Source organism: Amblyraja radiata, chromosome 10 (genome assembly GCF_010909765.2).
Source record: "Amblyraja radiata isolate CabotCenter1 chromosome 10, sAmbRad1.1.pri, whole genome shotgun sequence".
In the NCBI taxonomy this organism is placed as follows: domain Eukaryota; kingdom Metazoa; phylum Chordata; class Chondrichthyes; order Rajiformes; family Rajidae; genus Amblyraja; species Amblyraja radiata.
In genome coordinates this window covers 58,013,627-58,040,079 of record NC_045965.1, presented here as the reverse complement: position 1 = coordinate 58,040,079, position 26,453 = coordinate 58,013,627, and the positions used below count along the sequence as shown (strand labels likewise).

At 38.7% G+C, this 26,453-nt stretch overlaps 1 protein-coding gene across 3 annotated transcripts in view; it reads right to left on the bottom strand.

The window, feature by feature from the left end:
* Positions 1-26,453, bottom strand: part of tgfbr3 (transforming growth factor beta receptor 3) — a 116,259-nt gene that overhangs the window by 8,497 nt on the left and 81,309 nt on the right. For 2 of the 3 annotated variants that reach the window (XM_033028964.1, XM_033028963.1), the window contains exons 8-16: positions 23,543-23,738; positions 17,257-17,567; positions 16,034-16,186; positions 14,228-14,353; positions 12,902-13,081; positions 10,139-10,447; positions 8,897-9,026; positions 5,682-5,723; positions 3,153-3,260 (exon numbers count right to left, since the gene is read on the bottom strand). In XM_033028964.1, coding sequence (XP_032884855.1) covers positions 3,153-3,260; positions 5,682-5,723; positions 8,897-9,026; positions 10,139-10,447; positions 12,902-13,081; positions 14,228-14,353; positions 16,034-16,186; positions 17,257-17,567; positions 23,543-23,738 — 1,555 coding nt within the window. Of the gene's footprint in view, positions 1-113; positions 165-3,152; positions 3,261-5,681; positions 5,724-8,896; positions 9,027-10,138; positions 10,448-12,901; positions 13,082-14,227; positions 14,354-16,033; positions 16,187-17,256; positions 17,568-23,542; positions 23,739-26,453 lie in introns of all 3 variants that reach the window. The other variant, XM_033028965.1, reaches the window with a different exon arrangement.

The window sequence follows — 26,453 nt, the reverse complement described above, 5'->3', positions numbered from 1 at the left end:
CTTTGTCCCAGACATTATGGAGGGCACTGTACAAGGACAAAAGAAACAGAAGCAGTGGAATACAGCTCTTCTCTTTGCTCTGACATTCAAAGCAAAGATTTCTGAATTCTTACCTTAACGTCACTTTCCTGCACTAACCCCATGTTCCTTGATTCCCTTTAAATCTAAAATATTCACATCCAGATAAAAAATGGAAGTCAATTGAGCGGTGACAGTAAATAGTTCTATAATGTATTTTTAAAATGTTTTCCTTACACATCCTTGCATATTTTTTGTTCAGCAATAATGTAATTAAGTCAATGATGGATGATTTAGACACAATGAAAGATCCCGCTTACAACACAAAACAGTTCTGTGATAAATATCTTGCCATTTCCTGGAGAATTTGAAAGGCCCTGAGGGGAGTGTACAGCAACATCGAACTCTGTCAATAGAACACAGTGATACAAAGAAAGGTCTAGGATTTATATTTGAGCTCTGCCATAAAATGCAGTGTTATTTCCCATAGTTTAGCTCTCTGCTGCTGTGATCTATTCCTATAGTTCCGCCAGGTGGTAATGCCAATGATCTGAGGGTTCTCTGTGAACATCATTAATTATATTCGATCACCCATCAAACGCAGGCAGCTGAACCTTTGATTTGTGTCCCTTTTATGTCATTTCTAATCCCAACCCGGACTTTCTGTTGAAAGGTTTTTTTTTGTGTGTTCGATAAGGTGGAGCACCTTATAACGTTGACCTATAGAACTTTTTGAACCATTTATCAATCTGCTAGATCAGGTAGTGAGGGCCATGCACGTCTCAAAGCAAAAAGCCTAATGCATGTGAATGTTCTTCTGTTTTTAACACCACACTAAAACCATTGGTGAAATGAGATCATTAATTTGGCTCAATGACATGCGGCTTTGAGCCGTGGGCTTGCAATCAGTCAAAATGTTAGAAAGACCCAGAGTGGGTCATATTGGAAAGTCTACATTTGCTAAAATAAGTGAAAATTAAACTCACTGTTGGCTCAGCTCAAAGCCAAATCATATGGACAACGCAAACTTCCATTCAAGCCACTAAGAACAACATGGCTTTTTAATAAAAACAAATACTGATACATTTCTACCTGGGGAGCTACATTAAAAATATATACAAATACAGAGAATACTGATGAATGCAAATTGCTCTACAATTAAGAATGGAGATTTAGAGAAATTGAAAGATTAATAAAAATGCATTCTCTGAAGAGGTTATAAATTCTTTATGGCTTCAGTGGTGGGGACAAAATATAATTTTTTTTAAAAAGCTGATTATATGAATATCTACATTGTGATCAATGGCGCACTAGACAAACCGTTTGCCCTGGAAACTATTGAAATTCAGTAAAAATATTTCATAAAATAGGGCGGCACAGTGACGCAGCGGAGGAATTGGTGTCTCCAGGGAGTCCTGGGTTCGATCCTGCCCTCAGGTGCTGTCTGTACAGAGTTTGCCTGTTCTCCCTGTGACTGCATGGGTTTTCTCTGGGTGTTACAGATAGGATAGTGTTAGTGTACGGGGTGATCGCTGTTCGGTGTGGACTAGGTGGGCTGAAGGGCGTGTTTCCACGCTGCATCTTTAAAGTCCAATTTAAAAAAAAATCCTTGACTGGTAAGACATTACTTTGTATTCAAATAGAAATATTTAGTAATGCATCTATCATGCCAGTTCAGTCTATTTTATACTTTAGCATACTAGTTCTAGCTGTTTCAAATGTTTCAACATCCTAATACCAAACTGACAAATTTACATAAAATGCTGATAGAATTCACGTAGTTGTACAAGTATTTCTTGATGTACCAGAATTGAATAAAAAGTGGATCTAGTTCACCAACTTACCAAATGTCTCACTTTTTTTTTTTATTTTTTTTTTTTACAGATTGCATGTGGTAGTATTTTCTCTATTTATATATTTCAGCTATGGACCAGTAAATTATACCCAATTATAAATTATACCCAATTATAAATTATACCCAATTTTCCCTAGGCTATGTACAGGAGGTTATCCTCTGGCAATATTTCTTATGAACTCATCCTCCCATCCTGTCAGCTTCCACAGACCCATTGCATCAAGATAAATGTATTTCAAGGAAATGGCCAACATTATTAAAATATAAATGACTTTATTAAGGCCCCATTACTTTAACCATATGTTAAATTATTATTTTGAAAACGTATTTCCACTCATTCTTCAAGTTCTAAAAATACTCTAACAACGGTGACACAGCCGATAGAGCTGCTGCTTCAGAGACCCGGGTTTGATCCTGACCCAGGTTGCGCATTCCCCCTGTGACTACGTGGGTTTAATACAGCTGCTCTGCTTTCTTCCTATAACCCTCCCACATGTGGGTTTATAGGTTAATTGGCATATATAAATTGTTTCTAGTGAGTAGGGAGTGGATGAAAAAGTGGGATAAGTTCAAGTGTGAACGGGCAATCGATGGTCGGTGTGGACTCGACGGGCCAAAGGACCATTTCCATGCTGTACCTCCAAACAGATTTCTACAAGTTCTAAAAGAAAGCCTACAATTCTATAATTTTCTTATAATTTTATGCACTTTATTTTAGACCTGATAGAATTATATAAAATTATGAAAGGCATAGATGGGGTAGACTGTCAGAACCATTTTCCCAGGGTGGAAATGTCAAAGACTGGAGGGCATTGCTTTAAGACAAAAGGGACAACATTTAAAGGAGATGTGTAGGGCAAGTTTGCTTTAACAGAGTGTACTGGGTACCTGGACAGCAATGCCATGGATGGTGGTGTTTTAGAGACTTTTAGATAGGCGCATGGATATGCAGGGAATGGAGGGATATGGATTATGTACAGGCAAATGAGATTAGTTTATTCTAGCATTATGTTCAACAGTCATTGTGGGCCGAAGCACCTGCTCCAGTTCTGTACTTTATGTTCTAATTATATGATTTAGAATCAATCAAGTTGTATATTTTGTCCAAATTCAGAAAAGGAATCAAAACTGAGATCTGTATGTTCATCAGTATATTAATCTCAGTTGGCAACTATTAATCCTTTCCTTATCCACCAGAAAAATGTAATTGTTTCATCTCCACAGAATGAGGATGATCCTATGCCAGATATATAGAGAAACAAAATCATTTCAAGCCTACCTGTGCGGGAGTAAATGTACCACAAAGCTCCTGTCAGAAGGGCACCAATCACAAAGGCTGCAAATGCAATTCCCACAACTGTGGGAGTATCCAGACCATAAATTATATCTGAAAGATGGAAGAAATATTATACAGATTTGCATGTAGATATGACAAAAAAAAACAACAACTCCAGTTGGAATTATCATTTAACAAAAAATCTTATTTTTTAATGTACAGGTTTATTCATGGATAGTAACATAATGACAAGTGATCTAGTATTTAGGGCACAACGCAAACATCAGTAATTAAACAATTAACTTATTTGTATGTAGATATGAAGTATTAAATTAATTAAATCTTCAGTTGGGATTATTAGTCACCAAAAAAATCAGTTACAGATGTGCAGAATTATTTATTAGTATCATAATGACAACTGAACTAGTGTTTAATGCAACATACTCATACCAACAACAATTAATTTGTCTGCAGGTTTGATTGCTTGCTTGCACTGTCTCAAACATCACAATACGTTTTTTCTTAAATTCTGAAACACAGGGAGACTTTAGACCTAAAGACATTGACTGCACAAAGGCCTATGTGTGTGTACCTTGTTAACAAATCTGGTTCAGATCGCTGCTATCCATCCTGCTCTAATTAAGTCTGAAACCATGATTTAGAAGGAGGCACAACATGTAATCTTAATAACAGTGCTGGAAATGGGCAAGAATAATAGCAAATCTCAGGTGATAGAGATTGTATCTATTAGAGATAAAATAATTTAAATAACTAATTGTTTAAAATGGGACAAAGGTCGACTACGTATTTTAAACATTAACCAACTCACATACGTTTGATAAAATCAAAAAGTGTTGAAATAAACACACCTTAAAGAAATTTTCCAGTGAGATTCATGAACTTATTATGCACGGTAGTTTGCCTTTAAAGAGCAAACTTATCCTGAATGTTACACTTACAAAAAAGGGCTACTTAGCTTCCACTGGTGTCATTGAGTATTATATGTGCCCCAGTTCTTTTCTATTTTAGTAATAATCATCTAATTAAGAGATTTTAAAGAGTTACATTGCTATTTATTATCTTAAGTTTAGAATGGATTATTCATTGTATCACTTTATAATTTAGGAATATCCATTTGTTATTCCCAGACAGAAGGAAAATCAGTGTTCCCATATAATTATGGTTAATGGCACATGCTTTGTTTTTGTTTCACTTGCAAGACCTCTGGTCAGCTTTTAGGGCTGAATTTCACTTAGCTGTAATCCTGCCACAATACCTCAGCAATCTAGCTAATCGTGGCAGGAAGTATTGGCAAGCAAGGTTGTAGTTTCAGAGAGAGATTGCTACATTAATTAGTAAAACATAGGGATGTTTGTGAATTGATGCTTTCATTTGCACATGTATTTCTGAATATAAAGAAAGAGAGAATTAAACAGTTTCATTCTGTGGATATAATTCCTCTTCTCATTCACTTTTAGCGGTGAAAGTGAACGGAAAGAGGAATTAAATCCATAGAATTAAACAATTTCTTAATCAAAAATACATTTAATGTAAAATCATACTTTAAAAGAACGTGGACCTGAATCAGTGCATGAAAGCAGCACTGAAGAGATGGTGCTATACCATTTTGGACCAATGATCCCCAACAGCTCAAGTTTAGTTCAGACTGGCCCCAGGATGTCATGTTGGGTAGAACACTCTTGCATTCTTTATCCAAAAGCTGATGACATGAGGGAAGAAATCAACTTGGGCTTTGAATCACCAGTGTGAGAGAAGGGAGGCGGGATGAGGGAGGTGGGTCTGGAACAAGGTTGTAAAGAGGTAGGTTTTAGAGAGAGATTTAGATTGGGGTTTGATCGGATAAGGCAGGGTCAGTCATCTACTGGAAAATAAATTAGGGTTGGGAACTCTTAAAAGTGGTTAGGGACTCTGGTGATATTGACAATAAATAGACAACAGGAACTTATGCAAAATGTTTTTTGGAGATGGGAAGACTTTATTGGAAGTATGTGAGGCATGTCTTGTTGCACAGTGGTGGTGGAGGAAGCAGACACATTAGCGGCGTTTAAGAGACCTTTGGATAGGCACAGGGAATAGAGGGACGTGGATCATGTACAGCCCAAAGAGGGCTTTAATTTGGTATCATCTTCAGCACAAACATTATGGTATGAAGGGTTTGTTCCTGTGCTGTACTGTTCAATGTTGAAAACATTATGTGTTATGTTTTATATTATGCTGCAAAACTATCCAAAAATAAAAAGTCACTGAATGAGGAAACTTATTACTTATCAAAGCAAATGGTACCACTGACTGAAAGCTCGTCCATAAGAACATGAATGAACAACAGTAGTAGCAGCTTCCATCCTGCCCCTTATGCCTGCTCCACCATCAAGATCATCATGGCTGATCTTCTACCTCAGCGCTACTTTCTTGCATTACCTCCTTGATTCTCTTATTAGTTTTAAAACATAAGCATATCATTATAAGCATAACAATTTTACAGCTAAAATAATATTTAATAATTTAACTTACAAGGCCTTGGTTTCTCGGCAATAATCTGGGTGTCCATTTTCACTAAAAGGAAGAAAAATCAATGTATTAATTACCTATCAAAATATTGGCCTTTGGCCAGTCATCATTCTCGAGTTCACAAGAAGAGTTTGATTAAATATTAAAACTGAATTCTATAAACATAGCAAAGAACAAGTTACTAGGATACATGCTGGATTGCACATATTGTGTTCACTAGCAGTTCTACATTTCTTTTTTATTGCTTAAGTACGTTGTTCAAGTACAAAATGGCTTTGATGGATAGATTGAAAGAGCTTCCTGCTTTCTCACTGGGCTGGAGAAAAGTGTGGGGGGGGGGGAAACGGGACTGAGGATTTTTAACACAACTGTATGGTCAACAATAATTCCATGTTACATTTTAAGACTGTTTTTGCCTTGAACTTGTATCTCACCATTACTCATTTATGCAGAACAATGGTTTAGGTTTATTATTGTCACATGTACCAGGGTGCAGTGAAAAGCTGTGTTTTTCATGTTATCCAAACAGATCAGATATACCACACAAATACAATCAAGTCAAACTCAAGTGCAGAAGATACAGCAAAGGCGAAGATACAAAGTGCAGGATATGTATATGGTTGGTATGTTTATTTTAAGACATAGCAAAACACAGAGTGCTGGAGGAACTCAGCAGGCGAGGTAGTAACTGGGGAAAGATTGGACTACTGATGTTTTGGTTCAGGACCCTTCTTCAGACCCAAATGGAAACATCATCTGTCCATTCTCTCCTCAGATGCTGCGTGACGCACTGAGCTTCCCCAGAACCTTGTGTTTTTCGCAAGCATCTGCAGTTTCTTGGGTGGTCTTTGTTCTAAGAAATTTTAAATTAAAAAAAATTTGAGCCCAGTGTGCAAACCAAAACAGTGTGGAATGTTCTTGCAATCCATTGAATATATCTATTAAGAAACTAAGAAAATGGTAAAGTACAAAACTGAACACCTTCACACACAATCAAAATAGAGCAAAATGCATTTAGTAGACTTCCCTCCCTACCCCCCTTTACTGTCTAAACAGAATAAACACATAAATAATTCATCAAATATCTTTCCATATAAGCACTGCTTGCTTCACATAAAAGAACGGATAAACAAAGTCCATATGCTTCAAAACATGTTGTTTATAAAGGGGTGTGGTTATTTATTCCAGATGACCATAATTTTTTTTCTTGCCTGCACCAATCTCTTCAGAGTTGTTGGTGAGCTGAAGTTTTGAAGTGTTGAATGTAGTGAGAAAAGATTTGAAAAATCAGATCTCATCGGTTTCTTTCCCCAGACACTACCCAAGGTTGTAGACTGCTTCCACATTTTAGAGCATGGTATTGGGTCCTGGTTATCGAGTTTGTGTCAGAAACAAAGACAAGTTTTACTTGCCTTTCCTACTGTTTATTTTGATAAAATTGCGGCTCGTATAATAATAGGTTCAGGCCAATATAGAGGCAGTGAAGATATAGTGAGTAGTGATAGAGGGGTGGGGATGGCACACTGTGAACCTCTAACTGGTAAACCATATTGGTTGTAGGTAAGGATGAAGGAGCTAACATGAATGGATCTGCATCCAATTGAAGGCGGGGAAGAAAAAACACAGATAGAGATGTCCTAGTTCTGATCAGAATATGTATTTGGTTGATATGTTAGGCTGGAGCAGAATCAAGCACAACATAATGTGACGCAATCCAATTATGAAATGAGGCTTTCAATAACAGTTAATTTATGACTGTTATAAATGTATATATCCAGCTCATAGTTGTTCTTTTAAATCTTGTACAGATTATATTGAAAACTGTTCTTTGTTAACGAGGCCATTTTTTATGGAACAGATTTAAACAATAACTTGCACAGGAGTACGTGGCCAGATCTATCCATCCTTCACTTGACTGATCTGTTAGAGCAAATATGCTCTTCAACTGCAATCGAACAGAGTCCAAATTCAACTTAATAAACAAAACTACACTGGAAAGCAAACTTCATACTTTTACCAAGATATAAAACAATAGTTCATTTATATTTCCTGTGAAAATTTCTATACTGATACTGTGCTGATTTATGACAGCGTTCTTGGTCATCCAGCCATAATGTTCATAGGGACATATCCCTCCCCAATATAAAAAAATACATCTGTTCAGGCTGTACACTGTTGTGCCAGGAACATAATACAACACCCTACTACCCCAAACCCCCTGCCCCCCTCCACCGTTTGTTACTGAACCTGGAACCAAATCCCCAACTTCTGCTGACACCTCCTCACCAATGAACCCGTTTGTGGCTTGGTGTAGAGAGGCAAGGGCTCAGGGCTGCATCCTGATTGACACTGGTTGAGAGTAGCCCATTGTCAGGGACTGGCAACAGTTCCATGACATCCCAGATTCCATTGTCTCTCTCTCATCACCTTCTGAAGGATTGGGAGTTGCTCTCTCCCTATTGCCTACGCAACTGTCCCCACCTCAAAAACCATTACTGGCTAGAACAAACCAATACTCAATAAATGGCATGGCGTCATAACCCCTTGACCATCTTCAACTGCTCCAAAGCGCTTGACATGGTCGATCACTTTACTCTCACTAATCATTAGTCCTCCAGCATCCAGCTGCAGATCTGTGGTGTTTCGCCCAACAATGTAGAAGCAGCCATCAAACTTCTGTTAATGAGATGTGGTCTTACATGCACCTTTACCTCTGGACTTCATTGGTTATCATAGGCTCACAATATAATGCGTTCCTGTCCTAGATAGGATAATTTTCCATACATATGCCAAATCGATGACACTCAATTCTACTTTTCTGCCATTTCTTTCAACTGGTGCTTTCCTTCTGTTCAAGTCGTATCACAAATATATTTAATCCTTGCATGTAAAGGTATTATTTACAACAATATGCAAAAGTTCTGCTAATCTACCAGTGATTTCATTCTTCTCGTTGGACACTGCCTCAATGTGAGCAGTGAGATCTTGATAGCTTGGTCTAGAGTGAACCAAATTTCATACCTCCATTCGATCACAAAAACCATCCTACCATCCGTGAAAAAGTGACATTCCACACTTCATTAATGTTTTTTTGCTAGCCTAGAGGAAAGCAGTTACTGATTGCATACATCTGTGTGGATTACCCGTTATGTAAACCAATGCACAAGAAGTATATGCCACACACACAAACTACAGTCAGGCTTTTAATGGTGACTAACCTTGTGCGATGGTTGGAGCAACTTTTCCAGAAATGACGGCCAGTGGCTTTGTAAATGATTGCCTGTTCCTTGCCATAGCCATTATTATTTGAAAATTCACACTTATACAAGCTTCATCAGGTGGAATACACTGCAGCAAGAGACGATATATCAAAATCAGGTTAAAAACAAGCACACTCAACAGGTCTAATGCTTTGTGTTAACAATAATTGCAAACATTATGGTTTAGTAACCATTGCATTGATTTATGGCTGGAATCTTTGCATTGATATATTTTCTGCCAATGAATAATTTATAATTCCAATGATCAATCCCAAGTGTTTTTGAGGCCAGATATTTAAATAGATTTTCGTGCTTACCAATTAATTAACTGCACTCATAGTGATTTGTATATTTGATTATAAAAATAGATGTCATTAAACTGGAAAGAGTGCAGAGTAGATTTACAAGGATTTTGCCAGGACTTGAGGGGCTGAGCTATAGGGAGAGGTTGGGCAAACTAGGACTTTACCCAGAGTAAGGGAATCAAGAACCAGAGGACATGGGTTTGAGGTGAGAGGACAAAGATTTAATAGGAACCGGAAGGACAACTTTTTCCACACAGTGAATGATGGGTATATGGAACAAGCTGTCAGAGGAAGGGGTTGAGGCAGGTATTATAACAACATTTAAGAGATATTTGGACAGGCACATGGATAGAAAAGGTTTAGAGGGAGATGGGCCAAACGTGGGCAGATGGGACTAGTCTTTTATTGTCATATGGGGGCATCTTGGTCAGCATGGACAAGTTGGGCTGAAGGGCATTGCCACTTTTCATTTCACTGCACATCTCATATGTGTATGTGACGAATAAACTTGACTTGACTGTTCCTGTCCTGTATGACTGGCTCTACAAGATAATAGGAGCCCGAAACAAAGCTGGTAAATGTTTTCTATAGAAAACATGCACAAGCAATGTATGATTCAACACGGCAGATCTCAAGATATAGATTGTTGGCTGTCAGGGGATACATAAATCATTCTGGTGACTCACATTATTTACTTCAGCAGTGGCCATCAGCAAAGTTACAGCAACTTTTAGTTAAAACTGTGTGTTGTGTTATCTATAACTAGATAAATGTTCCAACTGCTTTTAACGTGGATGAGGAAATCTGACTAACATTCTAAGCTTGCAGAAATAAAGCATGCATTGCAAATTGCTGGTATTTATGTCCTTATTTTCAAATAACTAAATAGACAAACCTTGGGGAGATTAGGAAACCCTTGGCTTTCACCATCCTTTTTACTGCATAACATAATTTCACAATGAAGGAAAACCAAGGACATGTTGTAGACTGGCTTAAAGATAAAGCTGAATCTCTTTTTCTCCATCTCTGCGTGCGGTATGAGGAAATCAAGCTTCTGGGAACTGTAGAAGGCCACCGAGTCTTCTCTTGGACAAATGTTTTCAATAATGGCATAGTTTGAATGGGCAGCAGGGTCCGACGATGGAGAAATGTAACATGTTTGGATGACAAAACTGATATCTGGGTCAGATTTCGTAATAGAGACCTAAATCCAAAGAGCAAGAAGAGAAAAATTATTTAAAATTCTCAAATGACATCACAATACAATTTAATCAAAATCATCAAAAAGGTGGAAGAAGATAGTTGTGAAAAAAAAATTTACAGCCTTAATTCTATTTTTTTTTTTTGCTGTAGTAATTTGATTCTCATTGTGAATATTCTGCGTTGCTTGGATGCTCCTATGATATTGGGCTAGGGCAACGAGCAACTCTTTAAAGCCAGAACAGGCTGTATTTTCAGATTAGCCTTTCGCTCGAGAGAAAAACAAAAGTATACCACTATGCAAAGAACCAACATGTGTGGAATGGAAACAGATCAGTATCTGGAAATTTACTGCATCATTATTTTTTATATCTATTTTTAAATTGGCAGAATAATGAGGTTGTTGTGAAGTTCCTTCCTGTCATTGCAACAAAAGAAACGCTAAACAATGCGACCATGAATTGGCTCTGGTTGTGCAAAGATGCTTTTGTGTTACCGCGTGCATGTTTTTGATCTGCAGCTGCATGTGATCTTAATGACACATTAATTTTTTTTGAATGATTTTTCACTATAGTAGGAATCACGCGACTCAGACAACCAAGAAATTGCTAGTTGTAACTTGCTTAAGCTGTAACTAATAATACTCCTATAGTTAAACTTGAGAAAGCTTGTGATAATTATATAAGAGGAAAGACTTTCCCCAGTTTTTTTTTATTTTCACGTTGAGACAATGAAGAGGGGCTGCGTGGGAATCAATGCTTATACATTAAATCATTTACTTAAAAAGACTTTGGTCTTTTAAACTGTTTGAATATAGATTACAGATTGCCCTATTATTCGCTGATAAAATTCCAGATAAATTGAGTGTTTTCTTAGTCTAAAAATGTGCCATTCATTGCTTTTTTAAATTGACAGGATAAAGTGGTCACTGTTGCAAAATGTGATAGTAAGTGGGCAATCATTGATAGTAATAATACACAGAGAGTGCAGAAGAGATTTGTCAAGATGTTAAGACACAAAATGCTGGAGTAACTCAGCGGATCAGGCAGCATCTCCAGAGAGAAGGAATGAGTTACGTTTAGGGTCGAGACCCTTCTTCTAGATGTTGCCTAGAATGGAGGACTGCAATTGTAGAGTGAGATTGGAAGACTGGAGTTATTCACTGAAACATTAGAGGCTGAGGAATGACTTTAAGGAGATTTATAACATTACAGGAATCAGAGAGAATCGGTAGTCAGCGTCTTTTTCTCAGGGCAGGGAACGGGCGGCACGGTGGCGCAGCGGTAGAGTTGCTGCCTTACAGCACTTGCAGCGCCGGAGACCCGGGTTCGATCCCGACTACGGGTGCTGTCTGTACGGAGTTTGTACGTTCTCCCCATGCGTGGGTTTTCTCCGAGATCTTCGGTTTCTTCCCACAATCCAAAGCTGTGCAGTTATTAGATTAATTGGCTTGGTGTATATGTAAATTGTCCATAGTGTGTGTAGGATAGTGTTAATGTGCGGGGATCGCTGGTCGGTGCGGACTCGGTAGGCTGAAGGGCCTGTTTCTGCGCTGTATCTCTAAACTAAACTAGAGGGTGTAGTTTAAGATGAGAAGCCTTAAAGGAGATCTGAAGGGCAGGTTTTCACACAGCGGATCGCGGTCATTCGGAAGGAGTTGTCAGATGTGGTGGGAGAGGCAGATAGAACATTTAAAAACCATTTGGGCAGGTACTTAGATAGAAACGGCAAATGGGATTAGCACAGACCTGTATGATGCTTCACATTGAAGAGGTGGACTGAAAGGCTCCATTTCTGTATTCTACAATTCTATAATTCTATTTTAATCATACTCTGTTAAACAACGTAATATTCAACCTTCAGTATTTTAGCTTGCAGTAATTAAAAATAAACTTATTTATTATTGAAAAGACCTTTGGTTTTGAGAACCCTGCAGGAAAAATACTTTGCTAGTGCAAATCTGAAACTCTCTAGCCCCTAACCCCATTTCTTTCATTGACACAATTGATTGTATAAAACGATTTTGTACAACCCAAGGTTTCTGAAGATCACAACTATCACATTACAGCAGAACTAACTATATTTGGATGTAATTTATTAAAATGTTTTTCACCCTAACTAACAGCAGCTTGAATAAGCAAGAATATAATTAATGTATAAAGTGTGTGCTTTAGTTAATGATGTAACAGTCTTAGATAGCATCTTAGTTTTACAAGTAGTATTACAGACCACAATGAAATTACGGTCATTGTATCATGGTCAGGAAAATCACTTCGGTCAAATTCCAGTATCACTTCTGGGTTGATCATGCCTGCAATTTTCCCTGTCGAGCCATAGAAAGCAAAACCACAAGCTAACCACATGCTCGTTTGATTGCACACAAAAAAGGAACTGATATAATTCAGCACAAAGCGCCAATTGCACAATTCTTCATTTGCAAGCTAGGCAAGATCATTACCTCAACAAATAATGGGGCATTTTCCGAAACAGTGTGCACTCCCTGTGTGGGTGCGCGGAACAAATCTGTGCTGTACAGCTCCATGTTCAAAGTCGCGTTGTTGACTTGGTTCATTGAAGGGAAATTACGGCGTCGAGGCACTTTTGATTTCTTGCTCGCTGATGAGTATGTACAGTTAAACTGAAACAACAGAAACATTATCACTAATAATGCCATGCTAGCTGCAACCAACTATTAAACTCTTCCTTTTTCACACAAAGGGTGGTGGATGTATGGAATGAGCTGCTGGAGGAGGTAGTTGAGGCAGGTAATATCACAACGTTTATGAAATAATTAAGACAAGTGCATGGATAGGACAGGATTAGAGGGATATGGGCCAAATCCAGGACGAGGGGTCATCCAGGACAAGGGGTCACAGCTTAAGGATAGAGGGGAAATCCTTTAGGACCGAGATGAGAAAAACATTTTTCACACAGAGAGTGGTGAATCTCTGGAACTCTCTGCCACAGAAGGTAGTTGACGCCAGTTCATTGGCTATATTTAAGAGGGAGTTAGATGTGGCCATTGTGGCTAAAGGGATCAGGGGTATGGAGAGAAGGCAAGTACGGGATACTGAGTTGGATGATCAGCCATGATCATATTGAATGGCGGTGCAGGCTCGAAGGGCCGAATGGCCTACTCCTGCACCTATGTTTCTATGTAAATGCAGGTAAGTAGGACGAGTGTAGATGGGACATGTTGGTCGGTGTGGGCAAGTTCCGCCGAAGGGTCTGTTTCCACACGCTATGACTGTATGACTCTTACAAATTCTAGTACAATGGTCCTCTGCTTAGCGCTACTCAACGGAACACTTATTTGTTTGTGCACTCTCTGTATTGCAAAATTGTCACTCGCAGTTGTCAGCATCTGAACCACTGTGAAACCTCCTTGTGGTATGCCTCCTATGAGGAAGCCCTCCTCCCTCCACTGGAAGCAGTAAGTCCTTCTGGTCACCGATTTCCCCCCCCCCCCCCCCGCCACGCCTGTTCTCACTCAAACTTCCCACCACAGCCTCAGCTCCCACCTTTGTGTCCACTGCCTGACCTGCTGAGTCCTCCAGCACTTGTGTGTTTGGGTCATAATGTTAACGTTTACTTTGCTCAAATAAAACAGGCGACCCATATTTGCAACACATTTTAAGGTCAGCAGCTGAATAGTTAACTGTGCAATCGATTATTTTTGTAGGACCATGAAATTCAGAAGGCAGATGTCCTTGCTAATGTGTACTCTAACCTGCTTGCATGCACGAATGTAAATTGAAATCAATACGCAAGCTGCATTGCATACCAGAATAGTTCTGGGTCTGCTTCCAACTAGGTCATCACCATCTCCAGGAAAGCCATTGTCTCCAGATTCTTCATTATCACTATACCATCCGCTTTCTTCAATGGCATACTCCAACTGCATCACAATCTGTCAGTCAGGGAAAATTAAGAATAGCTTAATGAAACATTTTTGAAATAGATTCATTAAATTAGAAAAAAAAAAAAAAAAAAAATAGTTGACCTGCAAAATCACTGGTCATGTTCAAATAGTAAAAGAAAATATGTTTTCTTCCGGGTACCCAATCTCTAATCGGCTCACTCTCACAAGTAGCATGGTGCTACTTGCCCTTATTCTAAACTCTCTCCATCAGCAGTTGTTCATCATTTCCCCTCTGCCATGTGCAGTGACTTTTGCCTTCAAACTTTTAGCGTTGCCACCGACTAAACAATCTTTCCCTAGACAGCTTATTTTGCTTCCCTACACCGCCATCTATTCTGCTTCCTATTTTTGGTCTATATTATTTCTCTACCATAGAATGTTTTCTGAGATGTCACTCTTAACGTGAAATTTTATACAAGTATAATTTTCCCCTTTTTCTCCTCTACTGCTCTCCTTATCTTTTCCCTCATTGAGCCTCCCCAACACACTCATTCCCTCTGCATTTACTAATCATAGAATTGTATGTCTAAACATTCTCTTTCTATGCTGAGCAAGCAAGAAGCAAAGTAGTGTACCAATTAACAGTGATAAAGTAAAGTAATGGTCAGAAAAAAATATTAATCTAGTGGCCATCCAATTGCCTGAAGCATATTTCATCCAGGCATTCATCAATTTATTTTATAAAATTAACAAATCATGGGAAAAATCAAATGGAGAGCAGGATAAATCTGCTTTTTGGGGAAAAAAATTATCTGAATTTTAATAAGGTTGTGTCATGAAAATGAAACTTAAAAACATGTTTTTTCCCCCCATTAGTAACTTCATTGCAGCACAGCATTCGAAAAGCAGCAAGACCACATATTTTGTGAAAAAACACAAAACCTGGATCTGAAGATGCCAAATGCCAAAAATTTGGTTTCCACAAGTCTCACGTTTTGGTCTCCTAAACAATTGAATGCCAATGAGAAATAATAGTTGAAGGGAAACTGAGCAATTGTGTGAAATATTAGATTTCCTTCTGTATCCTCTCGGGCTTGACCAGCTAATGCATGGAGGAGCCCATACTTGCCCAGCATCTGACAGTGACAGACACATCACACCTGGAGGAGATTTTTAGAGGATTCTCCACCATACATGCAGCCCCCTGAGGGACAAGGCAATCTATACAGAAGCAGACCTTCAAAACATTTACAATCCTGCTTCAGTATTACTTAAAAAGGGATCAGCTAAAGCAAATGTTTAGCACAGACATGTTGCCTCAGGTGGGTCTCTTTTGAAGAATATACTTTCCCAATTCTTCTGTTGGGCCTCCCAATTACGTCCATCAGTGGTGACCATGGCTTCAATATGCAACCCATCAGGTTGGCCTCCCTTCCAATCTGAAAAACTGTCAATCTGCCCGCCTAACACTCATAGACCAAAGAACAGTACAGCACTGGAAAGGACCCTTTGCTCCACAATGTCTGTGCCGAACATGATGTCAAGGTAAAATAATCTCCTCTGCCTGCCTGTATGTGATCCATATATTGTTCAAAGCAGAACTTTTTGATATTTTTTTAAATCTTTGACAGTAGTTTATTATCCTCTGGTAGACAGGATTAAAATTAGTTTCATTGTAGTCTTTTGCAACAAGTTTAAAGCCAGCAGCTTATTAATTGTTTCACCTACCGAATTCAAATAGACAGTGGAACCATCCATGGATGGGTACATAGTCGTCTCACAGCCAGTGAGTGAAGATTCCAAAATATAATGCGTGGCATTTACTTTTGCTTTGCATTTTGGATCCAGTAGAGTAATCTCCATAACTGTAGATGTGTCAATCTGTAGAAAAACATCATGAGATGATAAAAATATAAACTCAGATTGCTTAATCTCTGCAGCTTCAACCTTCATGTATCTTTACTCTTGCACTGAATCATGTAGGAATCTTGTGTGAACGGGTGATCGATGGTCGACGTGGACCCAGTGGGCCTGTTTCCATGCTGTATCTTTAAAACTAAAATCTTTAAAACTAAAGGCCAAGATATAATTTGCCTTTCTTTCTGCTTGATGTACCCACATGTTAATTTTCACTGAGTTGTGAAAAAGGACACCCAAATCCCTCTGGAGACCAATGCATCCCAATAACAATTGAGAAAATGCATTGCTTCACCACGTTTTTCAACTAAAGCAGACACTTCTATTATATTCTATCTGCTATATCCTCACACATTTTATTAGCCTGTCAAAACCTTCTTATAGCTTAAAAAAAAAGACAAATTGCTGGAGTAACAGCGGGCCAGGCAGCATGATGCCCAATCCTCAATCAGTTTCTCACACTCTAATTATATTTGGTGACTTCTCGAGTGGCAGTTTATCAAAGGCCTTTGAAATATCCAGAAATATCACATCAAATTGTTCATCCTTACCAATTCTGGGAATTACAACCTCAAAAAAACATTTCCCTTCCACAAATCCATATTGACTCTGCCCAATCTCATTGTTCTTTCCTTTTATGGCAACAGAATGCTCAAGCACAACTGTATCTACAACTAGCAAACAATCGAAGCAACAATCTACTTGAGGATAGACACAAAAAGCTGGAGTATCTCAGCAGAACAGGCAGGATCACTGGAGAAAAGGAATAAGTGATGTTTCGGGTCAAGACCCTTCAGACCGAAAGGTCTGAATGACAATAAACGAATCTAATCTAAAAGACTTGAGGAACTCTGTGTTGGAGCAGCAAATTGTGGGTAGAAGCAAATGGTCAACGTTTCGAGTTGAAATCCTGCATCAGGTCTCTTGCTCCAGATTCCAGCACCTGAATTTTGTCTCCAACTGTCTGAACTGATGATATTTTTGTGAATTAATATTTACAAAATTGATAAAGCATATAATAGAATTAAACAAACCTGCAAGCTGCTCTTTTCAATTACAGCGATCATTTTTTCATCTTTGCATTGAACAGATAGGGCCACATTATCAATAGTTTGAATTTCTGGTTCAGGTAATCCACTTCTCATTAGCCTTTCAAATGTACTATCTTGTGATCGCTGTGGCAACTTGTGAGCGGTGTCCACCCCGTCATATTCTTCTTGGTCAAAGTGAAATGGAAACCGAAGAGCTTTTCTATGCCCAGGCAAGGCCTGATCTGACGATTGCAAAGGCTCCCTCAGAATAGTCAGCTCTGGTGGCAGGAAGGACTCAACCTCCTCTTCTTCAACTAGAATAGGATGTGGGTGTTGGAAGAACAGGAAATAGTCAATAAACAGTCTTTCCATTTAAAACATTACAAGGCTTAAAACAAGTTTCATTAGAAGATCTAATTTACTCCAGTGTTATAACTGTATTAATAACCATAAAACCCATATAACAATTACAGCACGGAAACAGGCCATCTCGGCCCTTCTAGTCCGTGCCGAACACTTATTCTCCCCTAGTCCCATCTACCTGCACTCAGACCATAACCCTCCATTCCTTTCCCGTCCATATACCTATCCAATTTATTTTTAAATGATAAAATCGAACCTGCCTCCACCACTTCCACTGGAAGCTCATTCCACACAGCTACCACTCTGAGTAAAGAAGTTCCCCCTCATGTTACCCCTAAACTTCTGTCCCTTATTTCTCAAGTCATGTCCTCTTGTTTGAATCTTCCCTACTCTCAGTGGGAAAAGCTTATCCACGTCAACTCTGTCTATCCCTGCATTGTCTTATTTCATTTGAAGCATTCTATGTTTAGGAGGAAATGGTAAGACCATGCGGAGGCGATTTATTAAAAGTGGTGTACCCCAGGAGATCAGTCAAAGATGATATCCTGAGCACAACTATGGTACAGCTTTTATTTTCTCAGTTGATTACACACAAACTTGATTGTCAGTAAAACTATGTCATGATTACAGACTGGAGGTTACAGAAAGACTTCGTTAGATAACAAACTCGGTCTTGATTATGGAATAAAGTGACTATCCACAAGTCTAATTTAGTCAACAGTAGATTCAATTGCTGTGTTATAATCAATGAAGTTCCTGAAACTTGAGTGTCGTCAATGCTGCATTCCATATCTCTACTTTTAAGCTTTGTCTGCCATTCCCTGTCACCAAATTAGCATAAACCACATCCCTATTTATTACTTATTAGTCCGACTATTCTTTCCCAGACAACACCGTGGAACACAGTAATACTGTTTTGTAATCTATAGAATGCTCCATGGAACAAGATTTGATTCAGTTCTTTTTTCTTAAATGGATTGAGTTCTAATTTTCAAAAGACTCTCAAATACTAAACATCTTAATGTCAAATATTCTAAACAGTTGAACACAACGCTATTATACCATTTAATATCACGGGCTGAAAGAGCAACAATAGTGTTACTGTACTATTACAATGCATTACATACCACAAAAATGCAATCGGAACAATATCAACATTCTCCAGCATCAGTATTTCTGGTAGACTGAATGAATCTATGTGGGTTTGGATCAACTACACTATTCAGATTGAGATTTAAAAATTCAACATTACAATTATTTTGAAATCAACACTCAGTCCACATCAGTTTTCCAACATTCCTGACTAATTAGATCTTTTCAAATTGGACCTTAGAATTTCTCTTTCATTCTTTCCCCCCTTCTTAAATTAGTTCTTTACAGTACAAGGCTCAGATTATTTATGATTTTCAATGTGCATCATGAATAGTGATTTGACCAAGGTATCAAGGAGCCATGTCTAAATATTGTACTTTTAAGCCATGTTCTTCACTGTACCAAGTCAAGTTTATTCGTCTCATACACATACAAGATGTGCGGTGAAATGAAAAGTGGGAATGCTCGCGGACTTTGTGCAAAAAAACAAACAACCAAACAAACTACAAACATTGCTTGGCCAAAATGATCCAACAGTTTTCAGGGAAAGGCCAAGCAGATCAGTTGGTTAAAAGGGTGATAAAAATTTAAGTCTTCAGCTTCAGTATAAAATGTCAATGTTACCAAACCAACTACATCTATCATTGACTGTAACCCTAATAACACTTGTTACATCCATGATAGTATTTCCTCTTGAAAAGGAAGAAAGAAATAGCAAGTTTTGTACACTAATAGCCATCAGGAATGGTGAAGCAAAACTACCCAAAGGATTATTCAATAAAGTTGTTCATTTTATTATTGCAAGGACTTGTGATAACTTTCAAACGATTAACAAGTTTAATTTGACATTTTAATTTTTCTATAACACTGGTTGATGCCACTGGGAGACTGGACTGTTTATGTTCAGAAATCCTGTGGTTTGGGCGAACTGCACTAACAATTTCAAAAGTACATGATTCCCAAGGAGTAATTCCTTTGGGTCAAAATAATGCACAAAGCATATGGTGCTGAGGAAAGCAATTTGTTAATAGTGAATTTAACGTAAAAAAATTGAACATTTATCAGCGGGGCTTCCTTGAATTAACTTGTGCTATTGTCCCTTCATCGAAGACCAGCTGCTATATTTATATTTTAGGATGGGTTGGTTGTTTTATGGGCTTTTTAGTGCTTTTGTCAATGTTGTTTTTTGATAAAGCCATTCAAGGTTGGGATTTCTACTACTTCGGACAAAAATATGTGTGCTGAAATGCCATTACTTTCAAATTTTCCTTCCCCAATCTCATCTGATCCTGATCTGTATTGGTAGCCTTCCATCAATAAGGGTCAATATTGCAATACCATCATGATTTAACAGTATTGCTGGAGCAACCTCTTCAGACACAGTAAGTGGATTCACCTCCTCAACTATCTCAAGGCTACTTTGGATGCAAAAGGTCACTCTTGCTAGCAAAGAAAACTTCTCATAAGAAAGTTTATCCAGGATTTGTTCATTTTCCATTTACAGTTCCTTCACCACTTATCTGGTTCAGCTTAATCCCCAAGTTACTTGAGATAATTCCACACTGCAGAGATCCAAAGAAATCCTCCAAGATGTCTTATTTCACTTTTGATGTAAAAAAAGATACAATTCCAACTACCCACATTGGCATTTGTGCTATTGCCATTCACATAAAGCAAAATAGAAACGGATCGAATGCACATTTGAAAAGATATCTATGTCAAAGAAAAATATTGATAGAGAAAAATAGCAGCAGGAATTAAAACTGTAAAGTTAGATAACATGTGAAGAAAAGAATGAAAAGGAGAGAAGTGAAATAAAACACATGGGTTAAATTACTTCTATTTTATCTGCTAAATTCTGTTTCACGCTGGCTCAGGAAAGCAGCCAACATAATCAAAGACATTTCCCACCCTGGCTATTCCTTCTTCGCCCCGTTCTTGCCAGGCAGTAAATAAGAAGCTTGAAAACTCGCACCGACAAACTCAGGAACAGCTTCTTCCCCTGTTATCAGGTTGCTGAACAGCCCTTCAAATGCTAGCTTACTGTCCAATTTACCACTACCTCATTGAGGACCTTGTACTTTATCTCTATAACTATTGCACCATAATGCTGAGAACAATATTCTGCACTCTGTATCTTCCCTTTTGCTCTACCTATTGTACTCAAGTTTGACAATTGTATTTATGTATAGTATTATCTGATTTGATTGGATAGCATGCAAAACTAAGCTTTTCACTGTACTTGGGTACACATGACAATAATAAACCTAAATTTTGTAACGTACGTATATACAAATAAACCTATTTTCAGAAATGCAAACATTTCTGGAGGTAAGCAGTGAGAAGTGATGAACAAGAAAATAAAAAAATAAACAACTTCAGTCCTAACTAACCATTTAGCCCCATAAAAGTGAATTACTTTTGAAAGCAATATATTATCAAGTTAACACCGCATTTCAACATATTGACCCGATTTAAATTTACAAGCAACAATTTTGAGCATTTTCAGCAGCCGGTCCAACATTTGTTACAGCACATCACTGCCTCTTGCCAACTCAATGTTGATTCCCTGATGAGATGCAAAGATATTATTTTTCGCTTTGCCATATTAGAAGTGACTTGTCTTCTTTGCCTTGTAGCTCTTGCACCTGTTACTTGACCACTTGTTCCACAGGCATTTGGAGAGCTAACATCCCCCATAGCAGCTGCAGCACATCTCTTGTCTCCCTTAAGAATTTCTGAATCACTTCCAGTATTTCAGTTTCAAAAAGACCACAAATTTTACGGTTTTCAACTTCCAAAAAAGAGAAAGTAAATTGTTGGAATTGAAAATTTTACTTCATTCAGAAATCACAAAGAATCACTTTTCATTCTCACAGCTGGAACCTTGCTGATGCCTGGCTTTTATCTTCTGTTGCATGTATAAAGTGATACGTTTGGAATTACTTTGTCAACTCGTGCGTCCCAATGTGAGAATGCTTTATTTTCACGTTTTGCCTCCACGGAATTTGAAGATTGCAATTCACAATTTTTGAGAGGTATGCAGAAACTCAAATTCTAAAACCTCTCGCAGCAACTCCAATACTTGGACTTGGATAATATCCAGGTATTTGGGGCAAGTGCCAGGTTGCTTCCCGGATAAATTGCTCAATCATCTCCAATATTTTCAATGATACCTCCACTAAGTTCCTCACCATCCTTATCCTCAAGCAAAGCTCAGGTTCACATTTGAGTTTAGTTTATTGTCACGTGAACCGAGGTATGGTGAAAAGCTTTTGATGCGTGCTAACCAGACAGTGGAAAGACTACGCATGATTACAATCGAACTATCCACTGAGTACAGAAACACGATAAAGTGAATAACATTTAGCGCAAGATAAAGTTCAATAAAGTCCGATTAAGGATAATCTGCAGCAACCATGGAAAAACTATTGCTACACAGCCAGGGCGGTAGCAAATGTGGTTCCTGGTCACAAATAGTGTTCATAAGGAGTAAAGTCCCAACAATACTTAAAGGGACTTGATATTAACCATTCTTCATACTAACTTCATTCATAACCATGTTGCTGAATAAACAATATTTGGCATCAAGATTAACATTGCAAATTCTACCTTTTTTTGGGCAAATTCTACCCTATTTTTGCGTTACCACACTTATAAAGACAAATGAACCTACTTACTGCATAAGCTGGATGGATGATGAAGTCCAATTGTGAGCTGAAGGGCCTGTTTCAGTGATGTATAACTCACTGTGTTGACTACTTATAACTAAACTTAAAATAATTTATTTTACACAATGTAAAAATGTTCACGAGCTGGAATTATTGTAGTCTATTTTAAATACTTGTAGATAACTATATAACTTCTGAGCCCTTCCAATTTGTTTTGAGACATTGTTTATATATAATAATAATAATAATAATAATAAATTTTATTTATGGGCGCCTTTCAAGAGTCTCAAGGACACCTTACAAAAATTTAGCAGGTAGAGGAAAAACATGTAAGGAGAATGAAATAAATAGTAGAGACATGACTAGTACACAAAGTAAAGACAGAATTCAATACAAAACACAATATGAGGCAATTAATGCACAGATGAAAAGGGAGGGGGACGTGGGGCCAAGGATAGGCAGAGGTGAAGAGATGGGTCTTGAGGCGGGACTGGAAGATGGTGAGGGACACGGAATTGCGGATCAGTTGGGGGAGTTCCAGAGCCTGGGAGCTGCCCTGGAGAAGGCTCTGTCCCCAAAACTGCGGAGGTTGGACTTGTGGATGGAGAGGAGACCGGCTGATGTGGATCTGAGGGACCGTGAGGGTTGGTAGGGGGAGAGGAGGTCAGTGAGATATGGGGGGGCCAGATAGTGGAGGGCTTTGTAGGTGAGGATCAGGATTTTGTAGGTGATCCGGTGGGAGATGGGAAGCCAGTGAAGTTGTTTGAGGACTGGAGTGATGTGATGCCAGGATTTGGTGTGGGTGATGAGTCGGGCGGCTGCCTTCTGGACCAGTTGGAGTCGGTTGATGTAGGTGGAGCTGATGCCAAGGAGAAGCGAGTTGCAGTAGTCCAGTCGGGAGGAGATGAAGGCATGGATGAGTCTTTCAGCAGCGGGAGGTGTGAGAGAGAGTCTGAGTTTGGCGATGTTGCGGAGATGAAAGAAGGAGGTTTTAATGACATGGCGGATGTGAGGCTCAAGGGAGAGGGTGGAATCAAAGATCACGCCAAGGTTGCGTGATGGACATTCATTGCTGTTGGGATTAAAGATGCTGATATATAGCTGTGATCAGATTATAATTCAGTTCTAACTCCTACTGAAGATACACATTCTTGAACACTTACCAGTTTCCTGAAGCCTTAAATGAATGTGGTTGGCAACCGAGGCCTTTGTATATGAAGTGATCGTGCTGTGACCTCGTTCTCGAACCCAACGCATAAGGTCAAGCTTGGCGGTCGTCAGATTAGATGAGGTTTTCTTCACCACAGCCATGGATGCTTCTGTCTCTCGACTAAATTTAATACTGTCCCTGTCAGAGATCTTGATGAGATAGAGATAAATGTCAATAACAAATCTATCAAGTTAAGGATCATTACTTAGTTATGTTTAGAGATACAGCATTGAAATAGGCCTTGTGATCCACTGACCATAGATCACCCGTACGCACAAGTTCTATTTTATCCCAGTCACGTCCACACCTTCCATATTAGGGGCAATTACGCAATTTGTGGGAAGAAACCAGAGCACCCGAAGGAAACCCACGTGATCACAGGGAGAACGTGCAAGCGCCACACAAATAACATGAGGTCAGGATTAAACTCAGGTCCCTGGTGCTGTGAGGCAATGGCTCTACCAGCTGTGCCGTCCATACTTAATTTGTTCTTTTTTATCCCAATTTGAGAAATCCATACAATTAAAATTAAACACTCACAATCAACCTAAAAAGCAAATAAAAGCACATGCAAAGACCTATCTTTAACTTCTTTAACTTCAGTTATGTTAAGTGCTTATACTGTGTATATACTTTTGGATTGTCAGAATGTGGTAATTAAAATACCACTAAAACATTATATCTTTATTTTGGTTTGCTTAATATAGTTTACAGATCAACAATTTGCCACCACATCAAATGTATTACAAACTCAGTGGCACAAACTGTATTTTCAAGGTGATAAGATTGAAATTAGTTGCATTTACCAGGGCAAAATGTTACTGCATATGCCTAGCTCATTCTTACTATGGAATTTGGCATTGATCTCATTATGTTTTCATTCCAAAAGACATTATAGCTATGGAGAGAGCATCTCAACTTCAGAAAATATCTCAACAGAAGAGTTAAGTATACTACACTAGAAACGTGTAGCTAATGCACATTAAATACAGTGGCAAGGTGGTGCAGCAATAGAGTTGCTGCATTACAGCGCCAGAGACCTGGGTTTGATCCGGACTACGTGTGCTGTTTGTATTGAGTTTGTACATTCTCCCTATAACCGCGTGGCTTTTCAGTGGGCGAAAGGGCCCCTCTCCACACTGTATGTCTAAACTAAACTAAACGAAATCTGAGCCAAACATGGCCACTGGCGGTGAGCTTGAGTTGGCCACCTTTTTCCAGGTAAGTTGCTATGGTTTTCTCTTCATGATTTGCTCCTTTGCCCCACATAATCTCCCTGTTGATCAACTGCATTCCTCGACTAGCTCCGATCGACAATCCAGGAGATAATTGATGAAAAACCACTGCTCTGCACACATTTGCAACAAGAATACATTTGTCAGAGGGTCTGGCAAAAAGCTAGATTTACCCATTGGTAAACAACACATAGCAAGTTTTAGTGGTGGAAGTCGCTAACATGATTTACCAAAATATTTGGAAGACATAGAAACACAGAACATAGAAAATAGGTGCAGGAATAGGCCATTCGGCCCTTCGAGCCAGGACCGCCATTCAATATGATCATGGCTGATCATCTTAAATCAGTACCCTGTTCCTGCTATTTACCCATATCCCTTGATTCCCTTAGCACTAAGAGCTAAATCTAACTCTCTCTTGAAAAATTCCAGTGAATTGGCCTCCACTGCCTGTGGCCGGGAATTCCACAGATTCACCACTCTCTGTGTGAAAAACTGTTTCCTCATCTCAGTCCTAAATGGCCTACCCCGTATTCTTCAACAGTGACCCCTGATTCTCGACTCCCCCAACATTGGGAACATTTAACCTGCATCTAGCCTGTCCAATCCTTTAAGAATTTTATATGTATCCATAACATTAGTTCTCATCCTTCTAAATTCCATTGAATACAAGCCCAGTCGACCCATTCTTTCATCATATGTCAGTCCCACATTCCCGGGAATTAACCTGGTGAATTTGCGTTTTCATAAAAGGATGGACTTCAAGTAAAATTAGGGTGTAGAAACAAGGAACTGCATATGCGGGTTTCCCAAGCAAAGACACAAAATGTTGGAGTAATTCAGTTTTGAGAAACGTCCCGACCCAAAATGTACCCTATCCATGTTCTCAAGAGATGCTGCCTGACACGTTGACTTACTCCAGCATTTTGCGTCTTTCCTCAAGTAAAATCATAGTCTTCAAGAATATGTAGACTTTATTCTTCCAGTTGCTTCCTAACAGAATCAAAACTGAATTCAGCCGTCTGGTTTCTAAGTCTAACAGGCATAACCTGCAGTACAGACATTTTAATGGGAGAGAGAAAAGAGACAGACCCATAAACTGTTCTAACTGGCCAATGATGTGTGAAATACAGTATCACAAAAAGAGTGGCATAAAACTATTTACTAAGTTGCAAAAGGACAGAGATTGCAGTAACATCATCCATGAAAAACCTCTGGCACTGGTTGTTTTTTTGCTTCAGAAGGAAAGTAAGCAAGGGCAATGTTCAGAAATTATGCATGCTGACACAATTGACCTTGGCAAATTGAAGTTTGTTCTACATCTGGAATGCAGTTAAGAAAACACCTTTACATCCTTCAAAGTCTAAAAAAAATTTACAAGCATATTATTACCATGTTACATCAGATCTAGTTTTACATTGTCCTACATTTCCCGACACTGGAAATCTCTTCGGTTCTCTTTTGAAAATGCTGCTGTGCATCTCTGCTGCAAAGATTGTGAGAATTTAAATAAAATGCACAAGGATTGTAATTGATGTTCAATGCAGGATCAGGTAGGAACAGGCAAATGACGCCTTGTGGCAGCTGACTAAAAGTAGAATGATATCTCCTAGTAAGTAAAGGTGCCCC